At 38.0% G+C, this 15,596-nt stretch overlaps 1 protein-coding gene across 3 annotated transcripts in view; it reads right to left on the bottom strand.

Annotated features, from left to right (window-relative positions):
- Nucleotides 1-15,596, bottom strand: part of CDH18 (cadherin 18) — a 604,406-nt gene that overhangs the window by 84,551 nt on the left and 504,259 nt on the right. For all 3 annotated transcript variants that reach the window (XM_018065791.1, XM_018065792.1, XM_018065793.1), the window contains exon 8: nt 6,186-6,322. In XM_018065791.1, coding sequence (XP_017921280.1) covers nt 6,186-6,322 — 137 coding nt within the window. The remainder of the gene's footprint in view (nt 1-6,185; nt 6,323-15,596) is intronic.

Below are 15,596 nucleotides of genomic sequence, written 5' to 3'. Positions count from 1 at the left end.
CTCATGTATATTTACAAAGTAGCTTTGTCTTGATGCAAATATTATACGGGTTGAGATGAGATTTAAGTGAATGAAAGTAAAGTTTCTGATCAAAATACCTCTGGAGTTGAATTTGATGTTATAAAATAAGTCCTTACTGTTTCTGACAAGCAAGTATTCTCTCCAGGGATTTTCCCCTCCCATCTTCTACACATGGAGCCTGATTGCAAGAATAACTATACAATACTTTTGGAAACTTTTCAATATCTCCATTGCATATGCTTCAATTTATCAATCCACTTATTCCTTTATTTTAAGACTAATTTTAAATGAGGCTTTATCATATGGCAGTAATTTTATTGTTCCTGGAAAGTAAGCACATGCAATTCTAGAACTATTCTGGCCATTTTGAAAATGAAAATTAACCAGAATGATAACAAATGAATCCGTTCATGTATTATTTATAATACTCATTTAAAACTAATTAGTAAATCCTCATTTTCAAAGAGAAATATTATATTGAAAAATCCTCTACATGGAAAACCCTAAAGACTCCACCAGAAAATTACTAGAGCTAATCAATGAATATAGTAAAGTGGCAGGATATAAAATCAACACACAGAAATCCCTTGCATTCCTATACACCAATAATGAGAAAGTAGAAAAAGAAATTAAGGAAACAATTCCATTCACCATTGCAATGAAAAGAATAAAATACTTAGGAATATATCTACCTAAAGAAACTAAAGACCTATATATAGAAAACTATAAAACACTGATGAAAGAAATCAAAGAGGACACTAATAGATGGAGAAATAAACCATGTTCATGGATCGGAAGAATCAATATAGTGAAAATGAGTATACTACCCAAAGCAATTTACAAATTCAATGCAATCCCTGTCAAGCTACCAACCACATTTTTCACAGAACTAGAACAAATAATTTCAAGATTTGTATGGAAATACAAAAAACCTCGAATAGCCAAAGCAATCTTGAGAAAGAAGAATGGAACTGGAGGAATCAACTTGCCTGACTTCAGGCTCTACTACAAAGCCACAGTCATCAAGACAGTATGGTACTGGCACAAAGACAGACATATAGATCAATGGAACAAAATAGAAAGCCCAGAGATAAATCCACACACATATGGACACCTTATCTTTGACAAAGGAGGCAAGAATATACAATGGAGAAAAGACAATCTCTTTAACAAGTGGTGCTGGGAAAACTGGTCAACCACTTGTAAAAGAATGAAACTAGATCACTTCCTAACACCGCACACAAAAAAAACTCAAAATGGATTAAAGATCTAAATGTAAGATCAGAAACTATAAAACTCCTAGAGGAGAACATAGGCAAAACACTCTCAGACATAAATCACAGCAGGATCCTCTATGATCCACCTCCCAGAATTCTGGAAATAAAAGCAAAAATAAACAAATGGGATCTAATTAAAATTAAAAGCTTCTGCACAACAAAGGAAAATATAAGCAAGGTGAAAAGACAGCCTTCGGAATGGGAGAAAATAATAGCAAATGAAGCAACTGACAAACAACTAATCTCAAAAATATACAAGCAACTCCTGCAGCTCAATTCCAGAAAAATAAACGACCCAATCAAAAAATGAGCCAAAGAACTAAATAGACATTTCTCCAAAGAAGACATACAGATGGCTAACAAACACATGAAAAGATGCTCAACATCACTCATTATTAGAGAAATGCAAATCAAAACCACAATGAGGTACCACTTCACACCAGTCAGAATGGCTGCGATCCAAAAATCTGCAAGCAATAAATGCTGGAGAGGGTGTGGAGAAAAGGAAACCCTCCTACACTGTTGGTGGGAATGCAAACTAGTACAGCCACTATGGAGAACAGTGTGGAGATTCCTTAAAAAATTGCAAATAGAATTACCTTATGACCCAGCAATCCCACTGCTGGGCATACACACCGAGGAAACCAGAATTGAAAGAGACACATGTACCCCAATGTTCATCGCAGCACTGTTTATAATAGCCAGGACATGGAAGCAACCTAGATGTCTATCAGCAGATGAATGGATAAGAAAGCTGTGGTACATATACACAATGGAGTATTACTCAGCCGTTAAAAAGAATTCATTTGAATCAGTTCTGATGAGATGGATGAAACTGGAGCCAATTATACAGCGTAAAGTAAGCCAGGAAGAAAAACACCAATACAGTATACTAACACATATATATGGAATTTAGGAAGATGGCAATGACAACCCTGTATGCAAGACAGGAAAAAAGACACAGATGTGTATAACGGACTTTTGGACTCTGTGGGAGAGGGAGAGGGTGGGATGATTTGGGAGAATGGGAATTCTAACATGTATACTGTCATGTAAGAATTGAATCGCCAGTCCATGTCTGACGTAGGGTGCAGCATGCTTGGGGCTGGTGCATGGGGATGACCCAGAGAGATGTTGTGGGGAGGGGGGTGGGAGGGGGGTTCATGTTTGGGAACGCATGTAAGAATTAAAGATTTTAAAATTTAAAAAAAAAAGGGATCTACCCTGACTTCCTGATGACTAGAAATAGTAGAGTATGAAGATTTAAGTAGATGGACATACAAATAAGATAAAAACATCATTTCAATAAAAACATCATTTCAATGACCTGTAAAAAAAAAAAAAAAGAGAGAAAAAAAGAAAAAATGATCTAAATGGAAACCACTTGAGTTGATTTTTCAGGTGAACACATGAAAAATTCAGATAGAATAGAAAAGGTTGGAGCAGCTTTATTGTTTTGTGATTCAAGACATTATGAAAGTGCATAAACCACAATGAGCTATCACCTCACATCTAATAGAATGATCATGATCAGAAAAGTATGGAACATTAAATATTGGTAACAATATAGAATAACTAGGACACTCATATAGTGCTGCTGGGAATGTAAAATTTAGTCACTTTGGAAAACAGTCTGGCAATTCATCAAAGATTTAAACACAGTTTCTGTATGACTCTGCAATCCCACTCTTAGTGGAATAACTCAAGAGAAATGAAAAGTCATTCACACAAAAACATCCATATCAATGCTTATGACAACATTCTTCAAATTAGGCAAAAAGTAGAAACAACCCAAATGTCTATCAAGTGGTGAATGGATACATAAAATACAGTATATGCAAATAAAGGAAAGCTTTTTAGCAGTAAGGAAGAACGAAACACAGATACATGCTACGATGTAAATGAACTTTGAAAATGATGCACTAAGTGAAGTAAGCCAGGCACAAAGAACTACATGTTATGTGATTGTTTTATATAAGATGCCAATTAAAGGAAAAACTATTGCTGTAGACTGAGTTTTTTTTTCTCCACCAAATTCAGAGTGAAACACTCATGAGGGAGATTAGATCCCTTATAAAAGAGATTGCAGAGAGATCCCTTTTTCTTGCACCGTGTGAGTATACCACTAGGAGACAGAAACTGTGTTCTCACCAGACACCAAATCTGTTGGCCTCTTGATCTTGGACTTCCAGCATCCAGAACTGTGAGAAATAAATGTTTGCTGTTTAAGAACTAGGTTTATGACCTACTGTTACAGCAGCCTATAGAGAAAAGACATCTATAAAAACAGACACTTAGAGTGGTGGCTCCTTGGATTGAGGCATGGGCAAGAGGGATTAGAACATGATGACTAAGGGATGCAGGATTTCTTTCTGAAGTAGTCAATACATTCTAAAATCCATTTTGACAACTGATGGATAACTGAATATACTAATAGTCATTAGACATGGAGATCAGCTCTGGGATTTCTTTGGAAGGAATGATGCTAAAGCTGAAACTCCAGTACTTGGGCCACCTCATGCGAAGAGTTGACTCATTGGAAAAGACTCTGATGCTGGGAGGGATTGGGGGCAGGAGAAGAAAAGGACGACAGAGGATGAGATGGCTGGATGGTATCACAGACTCGATGGACATGAGTCTGAGTGAATTCCGGGAGTTGGTGATGGACAGGGAGGCCTGGCGTGCTGTGATTCATGGGGTCGCAAAGAGTCGGACATGACTGAGCAACTGAACTGAACTGATACACTATAAAAAGGTAAATCATACAGTATGTAAAGTATTTCTAAATGAAGTTTGAATATTTTGTAAAAATTTCTTATATCTTCTGAGGGCAGAAGAAAGAGTATAATTTCATCTTATATAAGAGAGTTCCAGAAAAATATCTACTTCTGCTTTATTGACTATGCCAAAGCCTTTGACTGTGTGGATCACAATACACTGAGGAAAATTCTGAAAGAGATGGGAATACCAGACCACCTGACCTGCCTCTTGAGAAATCTGTATGCAGATCAGGAAGCAACAGTTAGAACTGGACATGAAAAAACAAACTGGTTCCAAATAAGAAAATCAGTATGTCAAGTCTGTATATTGTCACTGTGCTTATTTAACTTATATAAAGAGTACATCATAAGAAACACTGTGCTGTATGAAGCACAAGCTGGAATCAAGATTGCCAGGAGAAATATCAATAACCTCAGATATGCAGATGACACCACCCTTATGGCAGAAAACAAGGAACTAAAGAGCCTCTTGAAAGTGAAAGAGGAGAGTGCAAAATTGGCTTAAAACTCAAAATTCAGAAAACTAAGATCATGGCACCTGGTCCCATCACTTCATGGCAAATAGATGGGGAAACAGTGGCAGACTTTATTTTTTGGGGCTCCAAAATCACTGCAGATGGGTACTGAAGCCATGAAATTTCAAGATGCTTACTCCTTGGAAGGAAAGTTATGACTAACCTAGACAGCATATTAAAAAGCAGAGATGTTACTTTGCCAACAAAGGTCCATCTAGTCAAGGCTATGCAGTAGTCATGTATAGATGTGAGAGTTGAACTACAAAGAAAGCTGACCACCAAAGAATTGATGCTTTTGTTTTGTTTTTTTTTTCTCTCTTTTTTTTTTATTTTTAAAATTTTAAAATCTTTAATTCTTATATGCATTCCCAAACATGAACCCCCCTCCCACCTCCCTCCCCGTAACATCTCTCTGGGTCATCCCCATGCACCAGCTCCAAGCATGCTGTATCCTGCATCAGACATAGACTGGCGATTCAATTCTTACATGATAGTATACATGTTAGAATGTCATTCTCCCAAATCATCCCACTCTCTCCCTCTCCCTCTGAGTCCAAAAGTCCATTATACACATCTGTGTCTCTTTCCCTGTCTTGCATACAGGGTCGTCATTGCCATCTTCCTAAATTCCATATATATGTGTTAGTATACTGTATTGGTGTTTGGAAATGATAACCTTCTCCAAACAAATACTGGAATCCCCTTCTCCAGTATTCTTGCTTGGAAAATTCCTTGGACCAAAGAGTCGGGGGAGCTATAGTCCACGGGGTCACAAAAAGTCAGACATGATGGATCAATTAATGCTTTCACTTTCATTTTTCATGTATAATAGTAAACTTGGGGCAGTTTATACCTTTGAATTCTTTCTCAACATGTAAATACATACTTCAATTTCTTGATAGCAGATCCATTTTCCTAGAGCTTTATTCTAATTTCATTTGAAAACATTTATGCATATCTTTGAACTTTGAGATCATTGTTGATATTTATACTTTTTTAATAATGTGGTTATTTAGCACAATGCAGTGTTCTGGATGAGGATCAAACAACGGCCTTCCTCAGTTGTATGGTGGTGTACATTTGTTAAAAATGACTTAGACCTGCCTGTTGAAATATCAAGAGCTATTCCTTTACTGTAAAATTTCTAAGAGTCAATTGAAGCTTGAAGAAAGGTGTTGTATTGACAAAATCATTCAAGTAAAATGTTAAATTTTCTTTTCTTCTCTTTATTTTCCTAACTGCTTCACTGTATATGAAGCATTCTTCTTCTACTTAAGTAAGGCATAAGCACAAGCACATGACAAAGCAAGTCTCACAATTAAGAGAATTAGATATTTTGATTAAGTGATGCAGACTAAGTACTCTGTGATATCAACTTTCTACCATTATGCAGAGATTATAGTAAAGGAAAAGATATAAGATTTACTAATCGCATCTGACAATGAGTAACTGTGTCTAATACATTCTGTGCACTCTGTTAGGTGCATTAAAAGAATAAAAATCATGAAAGCTCTGCTCTGGAGAAAATCTCAGCATAAATCTTCATGTTTAAGTGACATCTTTTCTATGGTACATAAAATAAAGAAGTTTACCATTTTCTGAAGCAGCAACTGTGATGTTGTACCATGGAGTTTCTTCTCTATCAAGAACCTTGGTAGTCTTAATGGTTCCAGTGTTGGCATCAATGTTAAAAAATCTATCATCTTCAGCATTGTAGTCAATGAAGTATCTAAAGGAAAAACAAAAAAACAAAACAAGGATAAATCTTTTACCTGGTGCTATGATAAAGAAAACTGAACCAAGGAAGGTATTAAATCTATTATACTCAAATATTGAAATGTGCACTTTTACTTTCTGTATTTGGCCCTCCATTTTGCCCATCCATTTTATATTTGCATAGACTGATATTAATTATTTTCCTGTCTGTCCTTACTTAATATTCAATTTAATTACTAATTCAAAAAGTTAAAAAGCAAAACTTTAAACTCCATGAGTAGAGTAGGAGGTAGTAGATGGCAAAACTGCAGTAATTAATAAAGGAAAGATTAGAAAAAAAAAAAAACCTGTCTCTGTGAAGTTCATAGTACATTGGAAAAAAAATGAACCTTTAATAAAACTTCTAATTGCTGTATGTACAATTTTTTTTTTTTAGGATAACAGGTCAGGGATTAATTTATCTTATAATTTCATCATAGCTGAAGTTTGAAGATATATACAAAATAAAACCAAAACATTTTGATTAATAACCATCATGTCCACATCACCTAGCACCTTGTTTAGTTAAATAATGATAAAAAAATAAACAGGAAGTAGATTGCATTATCAGCCACAAATCTTCTTCCCTCACTAATTCATGTAATTTTTCAGGGTTCTCTTCCCTTAGGTTTGGCCTCCAGCTAACTTGGGCAATTGAATGAGCTGAAAGCGATGATGTCCTATCCCACATCTGGGTCTAGGTTTCCTCTTATGCTCTGCCACTGCCATAAGAAGAACATGCCAGGACTAGTCTACTGGTCCCCAGAAGAAAGATGAACCTCACAGGCAGAGTTGTCAGGGTCCCTCTTAGAGCAGAGCTACCTGATAAATGAGCAGATGCAGGACTGAATGTCCTGGAGGTAGCACAGTTGGCAAACAGAAGCCAGCCAAGTTCAGCCAATCCTCAGTTAATACAGACACATACAATGTGGTTATACATGACATTTCTCTATAGCCTTGGGGGTTTTACATTATTCAGCAATATTTAATTAACATAAATGTGAATACAAAATACAGTCAACAATCATCATATATTCTCGAAATGTTCCAAACTATTCCTAAATAGATTTAAGGAGAGAATGTTTTCTTTTCTCCTTAAACCTCTAATACATCTTCCCTCTCATATCCATGTTAGCTTAAGTGACAGTTCATCAACACCTGAAGAGAAAAAAAATGAACTACTATGTGAAAAGTACAAGGGGAAAAATACTTGGATATAACAGACTAAAGTCAAAGATCGAAATGAAGTAAAAGCTTGACTTGGTTGAAAAACAAATAGATGCTTTAATGTAGCTGGCAGAATGAATGAAGTGGATGGCTAGGGCATAGGACAAGCAAGCCCTGTAGCACATGATTAACATTGTCTTTAAATTTTTTTTTTTTTTTAATGAAAGAAATGGGAAAATATTCTAAACAAAGGACATAGATTTACTTAGATTCTGGAAAAATTATAGTGGTTACTTTGAATCGGACTGTAGAATATTTTAACAAAATTCAGAAAAGAAATGATGTCATCATGGACAAATGTGAAACAATTGAAGGAAATGGAACAATACATGAAATAGTGCTATAAGCTGGCTACAAACTATACAGCTTTCTGTTGGAGTGGTATCAGTATAAAGAAGAAATTACAAATGACTCAATTTTTGTGTTGTTTCTTTGTATTTGACCCAGCATGTATTTGATGAGCCTGTTCATGGTGCTGGATAAAGAGTTAGGGGAAAAAATTCCCTTTGAGAAAAAAAAGAGTGGGAGCAATCAATGATTTTGCAATGTTATGTCTGAGATGCCAAAAAAATAAATGTGGAATAAAAACTAGAAAATTAGAAATGGTTGTAGAGTTCAAATATGCTTTCTGAATAAACAGAAAATATAAACGATCAGTTAGATCAGTCTAAATGTAAGATAATAGGAATAGTCTCATCTGGGAGAGACCTGTAAGGAAAACAGGAAGTGAAAGACTGAGCAGTAAAATCCCCAGTCTTTTGAGTCCAAAGGAGTCCAGTCTTTGAATAGGAGAAGGTGTAAGAGAAAGAACAGCCCTGGAGAGAAGGAAAACTGGGAGAGTAAGGATGCACTCTTAGAAAGGAGGGTTCTAAGTGGACAGATGACCTGTCCACTTCTACAAGAAGTTAAATTGGAATATAAAGGCTGAACTGGATTTGGCAGGATGGACATCCCTGATTAACTTGAAATGAGTAATTTCAATAAAATTTGAAAGCATGGAAGTTTTACTGTGGTGGATTCAAAAGTCTATTGAACGTCTGAAGCCCATGAGTCTTGACAGTTTATTGGATACCATTACCTGAAATGAAGATATAAAAAATGATGTCTTATGTCATCCGAGAAGAGGGTTCAAAAATTAATCTTTTCTGATACAGGAAATATTAAGTACCATCTTTGCTGAAAAGAATGACAAATTGTAATGAGGGTAATATCTAAAAAGATGAAATTCATGAGAAGGTGAACAGACTAGGTTCCAGGCCACAAAAATAGGGATTTTTATTGAAAGTAACAGAGAAACTCTTTCGATTTTAACATTAAGAAAATCTCAAAAGATAGGTGATTGTGGTAATGGAAATATTACAAACTCTGTCATACTTTCTAGAACAGAGTATAATTGAAATACATCCCATGCCTAGCATGCTGCTAAGTTGCTTCAGTCGTGTCCGACTCTATGTGACCCCATAGATGGCAGCCCACCAGGCTTCCCCATCCCTGGGATTCTCTAGGCAAGAACATTGGAGTGGGTTGCCATTTCCTTCTCCAATGCATGAAAGTGAAAAGTGAAAGTGAAATTGTTCAGTCGTGTCTGACTCTTAGCAACCCCATGAACTGCAGCTCACCAGGCTCCTCCATCCATGGGATTTTCCAGGCAAGAGTACTGGAGTGGGGTGCCATTGCCTTATCCGGTCATCTACCTACTATCTTGCAAAACTCAAAGTCTTGCCCAGAGAAATCTAATGTATCTTGAAGAGTTTGCAACGTGATTTCAGCTGGACTCCTGTACCATTATCTACTGTTCTAAGTAAATCCAGTCTAGACTGATGAGGCTTAATGCATCACAGATGCCAGTTGCTGAGGGGTCTGTGGCAACTCCATGCTGACTTCCATCCTCTCTGCGTCCCCAGCCTCCTCGTCCACCATCTTGAGGGAAACATAGCATAGGCATACTCTTTTAACAGGGTACCTAAAGCATATTGCTAAGGTATAAACATCATAAAAACCTATGGACAAACATGGTAGAAGACAGTACCACAGAGATCCAGGCTATAGAACGTCCCAAGAAATCTAGGAGCTCACTAAGTGAAAATAACATCAGAAAATAAGAGAATAAATCACTTGAAACTGTATGATCAAGACAAGGAATTGACCATTTGGGGCACTGATGGTTCTTATAGCAATTCTGTTACTTAAAGGAAATTCAACATGCAAAATCAATTTAAGCACAAAAAGATAAAGGTATAAAAGAAATCTGATTGTAAGAAACATTAGATCCAGACTCCATAGAAAAGTGCTTAAGAGAGATATCACTGGGTTTTCCCAAAGCATTAGGCCATGGCATGTTGACACTGATTTACCCTCTTTGACTTAAGTTCATATCACAAAAATATCTTCTCATAATATCCTTCCCCAGAGGCCTGATGTCAAGGATGAGTGAGGATGAAGGCTGAATTGCTAAGGAGATGTGAGCAATCTTGTCACATGAAAAGAATAACATCCTTAAAATGTAATCAGTTGGCAATCTGGTTATTACATCATCTAAAGTAACCTGTCTTTAAGAAATTTTCCATTTTGGGTTACTTTAAGAACAACAGCTACTGGATTTGAAAGTTGGACCTGAAATTGAAAATATTATTCAACCTCAACGTTTCCTGCAGCAACTATCAGCAAAGTTCAGATTGCATTGTTATCAATACGCCTCTATGAAATATAGCAGGACAAGCCCCATTTTAGAAATCTGATCATTTTATAACTGTCAGTCTGGAAGAAAATGGGTTTTCTTCTGCTCATAAGCTGAACCAAGACTCTGAAAATATGTAGTCCCTTTATCAGAACAATCTCCTCTCTTTTAGGCTCTTCACACAGAGCTTACTAACAATACGTGCTAGAAATAGTGGTTAAACACTTAGAATAAATAAATTTTTATCTGAAATTAAAAAAAAATAGCTAACCTATGTTTAAACAGTAGGTTTAATACAAGGCATGAGTCCCAGACTTATGGTATTTACCTCTTGGTTTTCTATGTGACCTAATTCTCTTGGAAATCTACAACATACAGACTAGAAGAGCTTGGAGCCAAAGAATCTTATTCATGGGGTTGCAGTTGAATTTTGACTCAAGTAGAACTGAATAGTTCCGCTTAACTACCCTTGTATTTCTACCCAGCCATAGTGATAAAAAGTCAGAAAAGGGAAAACAGAAATGTGACAGAAAAGAACTATGCAAAATTATTTTGGAGTGTTATAAGTGAAATCATTCAATGTTAGTCATTTAAAATTAAGAAGTGACTCGGGTCCCTAAAACAGTCGGATGTGACTGAGTAACGAACACTTTCACTTTCATAAAACCTGAGGGATTAGAATTTTCAGATTTTTTTGCTTCCCTGATAGCTCAGAAAACTCTACACATGGACATCACCAGATGGTCAACACAGAAATCAGACTGATTATATTCTCTGCAGCAAAAGATGGAGAAGCTCTATACAGTCAACAAAAACAAAACCAGGAGCTGACTGTGGCTCAGATCATGAACTACTTATTACCAAATTCAGACTCAAATTGAAGAAAACAGGGAAAACTGCTAGACCATTCAGGTATGACCTCAATCAAATCCCTTATGTTATACAGCGGAGGTGAGAAAGAGATTTAAGGGCCTAGATCTGATAGATAGAGTGCCTGATGAACTATGGAATGAGGTTCATGACATTGTACAGGAGGCAGGGATCAAGACCATCCCCATGGAAAAGAAATGCAAAAAAGCAAAATGGCTGTCTGGGGAGGCCTTACAAATAGCTGTGAAAAGAAGAGAAGCGAAAAGCCATGGAGAAAAGGAAAGATATAAGATTATGAATGCAGAGTTCCAAAGAAAAGCAAGAAGAGATAAGAAAGCCTTCTTCAGCAATCAATGCAAAGAAATAGAGGAAAACAACAGAATGGGACAGACTAGAGATCTCTTCAAGAAAATTAGAGATACCAAGGGAAAATTTCATGCAAAGATGGGCTCAATAAAGGACAGAAATTGTATGGACCTAACAGAAGCAGAAGATATTAAGAAGAGATGGCAGGAATACACAGAACTGTACGAAAAGGATCTTCACAGCATGGATAATCACGATGGTGTGATCACTCACCTAGAGCCAGACATCCTGGAATGTAAAGTCAAGTGGGCCTTGAAAGCATCACTACGAGCAAAGCTAGTGGAGGTGATGGAATTCCAGTGGAGCTATTTCAAATCCTGAAAGATGATGCTGTGAAAGTGCTGCACTCAATATGCCAGCAAATTTGGAAAACTCAGCAGTGGCCATAGGACTGGAAAAGGTCAGTTTTCATTCCAATCCCAAAGAAAGGCAATGCCAAAGAATGCTCAAACTACCACACAATTGCACTCATCTCACACACTAGTAAAGTAATGCTCAAAATTTTCCAAGCCAGGCTTTAGCAACATGTGAACCATGAAATTCCTGATGTTCAAGCTGGTTTTAGAAAAGGCAGAGGAACCAGAAATCAAGTTGCCAACAACCACTGGATCATGGAAAGAGCAAGAGAGTTCCAGAAAAACATCTATTTCTGCTTTATTGACTATGCCAAAGCCATTGACTGTGTGGATCACAATGAACTATGGAAAATTCTGAAAGAGATGGGAATACCAGACCACCTGACCTGCCTCTTGAGAAATCTGTATGCAGGTCAGGAAGCAACAGTTAGAACTGGACATGGAACAACAGACTGGTTCCAAATAGGAAAAGGAGTACGTCAAGGCTGTATATTGTCACCCTGCTTATTTAACTTCTATGCAGAGTACATCATGAGAAACGCTGGACTGGAAGAAACACAAGCTGGAATCAAGATTGCCAGGAGAAATATCAATAACCTCAGATATGCAGATGACACCACCCTTATGGCAGAAAGTGAAGAGGAACTCAAAAGCCTCTTGATGAAAGTGAAAGTGGAGAGTGAAAAAGTTGGCTTAAAGCTCAACATTCAGAAAACGAAGATCATGGCATCCGGTCCCATCACTGCATGGCAAATAGATGGGAAAATAGTGGAAACAGTGTCAGACTTCATTTTTTTGGGCTCCAAAATCACTGCAGATGGTGACTGCAGCCATGAAATTAAAAGATGCTTACTCCTTGGAAGAAATGTTATGACCAACCTAGATAGCATATTCAAAAGCAGAGACATTACTTTGCCAACTAAGGTCTGTCTAGTCAAGGCTATGGTTTTTCCAGTAGTCATGTATGGATGTGAGAGTTGGATTGTGAAGAAGGCACAGCGCTGAAGAATTGATGCTTTTGAACTGTGGTGTTGGAGAAGGCTCTTGAGAGTCGCTTGGACTGCAAGGAGATCCAACCAGTCCATTCTGAAGGAGATCAGCCCTGGGATTTCTTTGGTGGGAATGATGCTAAAGCTGAAACTCCAGTACTTGGGCCACCTCATGCAAAGAGTTGACTCATTGGAAAAGACTCTGATGCTGGGAGGGATTGGGGGCAGGAGGAGAAGGGGACGACAGAGGATGAGATGGCTGGATGGCATCACCGACTCGATGGACGTGAATCTGAGTGAACTGCGGGAGTTGGTGATGGACAGGGAGGCCTGGCATGCTGCAATTCATGGGGTTGCAAAGAGTTGGACACGACTCAGCAACTGAACTGAACTGATAGCTCAGGTGGTAAAGAATCTGCCTGCAGTGCAGGAGACCCCAGTTTGATTCCTCGGAAAGGAAGATATCTGGAGAAGGGATAGGTACCCACTCCAGTATTCTTGGGGTTTCCTTGTATCTCAGCTGATAAAGAATCCACCTGCTATGTGGGAGACCTAGGTTTGATCCCTCGGTTGAGAAGATAGGGAAAGGTTACCCACTGCAGTATTCTGGCCTGGAGAATTCCAAGGTCCATGGAGCTGCAAAGAGTCAGACACAACTGAGTAACTTTCACTTTTACTTTACACAGTGTTACACTAGAAGTAAGTAGTTACTTTAAAAACAAAAATGTTCTTTGGTAAGGAATGAATATTGATTCAATAGTATCAAATAAACTGATTAGAGAATGCTTAAGAGAGAGATTAGAGGTGGTTGGTGGGGAAAATTCAACTCACAGTACATTTCTGCATAAGTTGGTTCTTGAAGATAAATAGAGTTGAGAAAAATGACAAGGGGATTTACCCAGAACAAATTTCCCAATTTTCAGATATAGTGGTGATTTAGTCATTCAGTCATGTCCCAGTCTTGCAACCCCATGTACTGTAGCCTCCAGGCTCTTTTGTCCCATAGTATTTTCCAGGCAAGAATACTGGAGTAGTTGCCATTTCCTTATCCAGGGGAAGGCAATGGCACCCCACTCCAGTACTCTTGCCTGAAGAATCCCACGGGGAGAGGAGCCTGGTACGCTGCAGTCCATAGGGTCGCTAAGAGTCGGACACGACTGAGCGATTTCACTTTCACTTTTCCCTTTCATGCATTGGAGAAGGAAATGGCAACCCACTCCAGTGTTCTTGCCTGGAGAATCCCAGGGACGGGGGAGCCTGGTGTGCTGCCATCTATGCGGTTGCACAGAGTCGGACATGACTGACGTGACTTAGCAGTAGCAGCAGCAGTATCCAGGGGATCTTCCTGACCCATGGATCAAATCCACATCTTCCGTGTGTCCCACACTGGCAGGCAGGTTCTTGACAACTAGGGCCACCTGGGAGGCCCATTTTCAGATATCATAGAGGTACATCTTCTACATCCTTTTCCTCAGTGCTTAACAAGCTGCAGATTCTGGCCTCAATTCATGCACAATGTAAATGTGAATTTTATGGAAATTTGTTCCTAAAATAGATCTAGCATATGTGTTAAAATGGCACTGAGCAGTGCTCAGAGAATGAACAAGCTTCCCAGGTGGCTCAGTGGTCAAGAATTTGCTTGCCAGTACCTGTCAATGTCAGAGACACAGATTCCTAATATTACCCTTTATACATATTCCCAATATTATGTTTGAAATTTGTCAGAATAATTCCAGAATAGACTTTATTTTTCACAGCTTGTGCTTAGTTTATACCTCTCTTTCATTGAGGGATATCTAAACACTGTTGAAAAGGACAAATGTACACTTTTTACAGTATTTTATTTAGCTTATAGTTCTGGAACTAATTATAAGGTGTAATACAGTTATGATTGTTTTTATCACTCACTTTTTTTAGACTTCAGTTTGAATCTAAGAAAAATGCAGTTTGAGGTACATCCAGCTGACACTTTGGGCAAATCCACAGGTATATGTAGCAAAAACAGTTAGCTTGGCTGTTCATTTGGAAGTTAGTTATGGAGGAAATGTTTAGGCAGTTTCAAGGGCTACTCTGATATGATTGCATGTGTGCATGCTAAGTCACTTCAGTCCTGTCGACTTTTTGCAACCCTATGGACTGTAGCCCTCCAGGCTTCTCTGTCGAGGGGATTCTCCAGGCAAGAATAATTGAGTGGGTTGCAGTTCCCTCCTTCAGAGGATCTTCCCGACCCAGGGATTGAACCTGTGTTTCTTATGTCTCCTTTGTTGGCAGGAGAGTTCTTTACCATTAGCGCCATCTGGGAAGCTTGATATGATGACTGTATGTGTGTGCTTACTCACTCAGTCATGTCCAACTCTTGCGATGCCATAGACTGTAGTCTCCCAGGCTCCTCTGTCCATGGGATTCTCCAGGCAAGCATACTGGAGTGCCATTTCCTTCTCCAAATCACATTATAACTCAACTCAACCATCACTATAAGTTCACTGTATCCTTCATGAACTAGGTATCAGAATGATCTTTATGCTAAGTGCTACTTAGGAAGTTATATGATCAATGATCAACTAGATGTTGCCTCTGAGGGATTGGTGATCCCCTGGCTATAGATCAGAGGAAGTGCAATTAAGTTTGTGCTATCTCAGATTTGTCCAGTAGTTCCTTATAGTACTTTAACTATTCAATTCCATATTCAATCCATGTCTAATTTCATGTTGGCTGAGAAATGGGTTCATTTAACACTTGCAAACTTCTATGTGTTTATAAGCC

The sequence above is a fragment of the Capra hircus genome, chromosome 20 (assembly GCF_001704415.2).
Source record: "Capra hircus breed San Clemente chromosome 20, ASM170441v1, whole genome shotgun sequence".
Classification (NCBI taxonomy): domain Eukaryota; kingdom Metazoa; phylum Chordata; class Mammalia; order Artiodactyla; family Bovidae; genus Capra; species Capra hircus.
The sequence above is the reverse complement of the archived record's forward strand: the minus strand, read 5'-3'. Positions and strand labels throughout refer to the sequence as shown.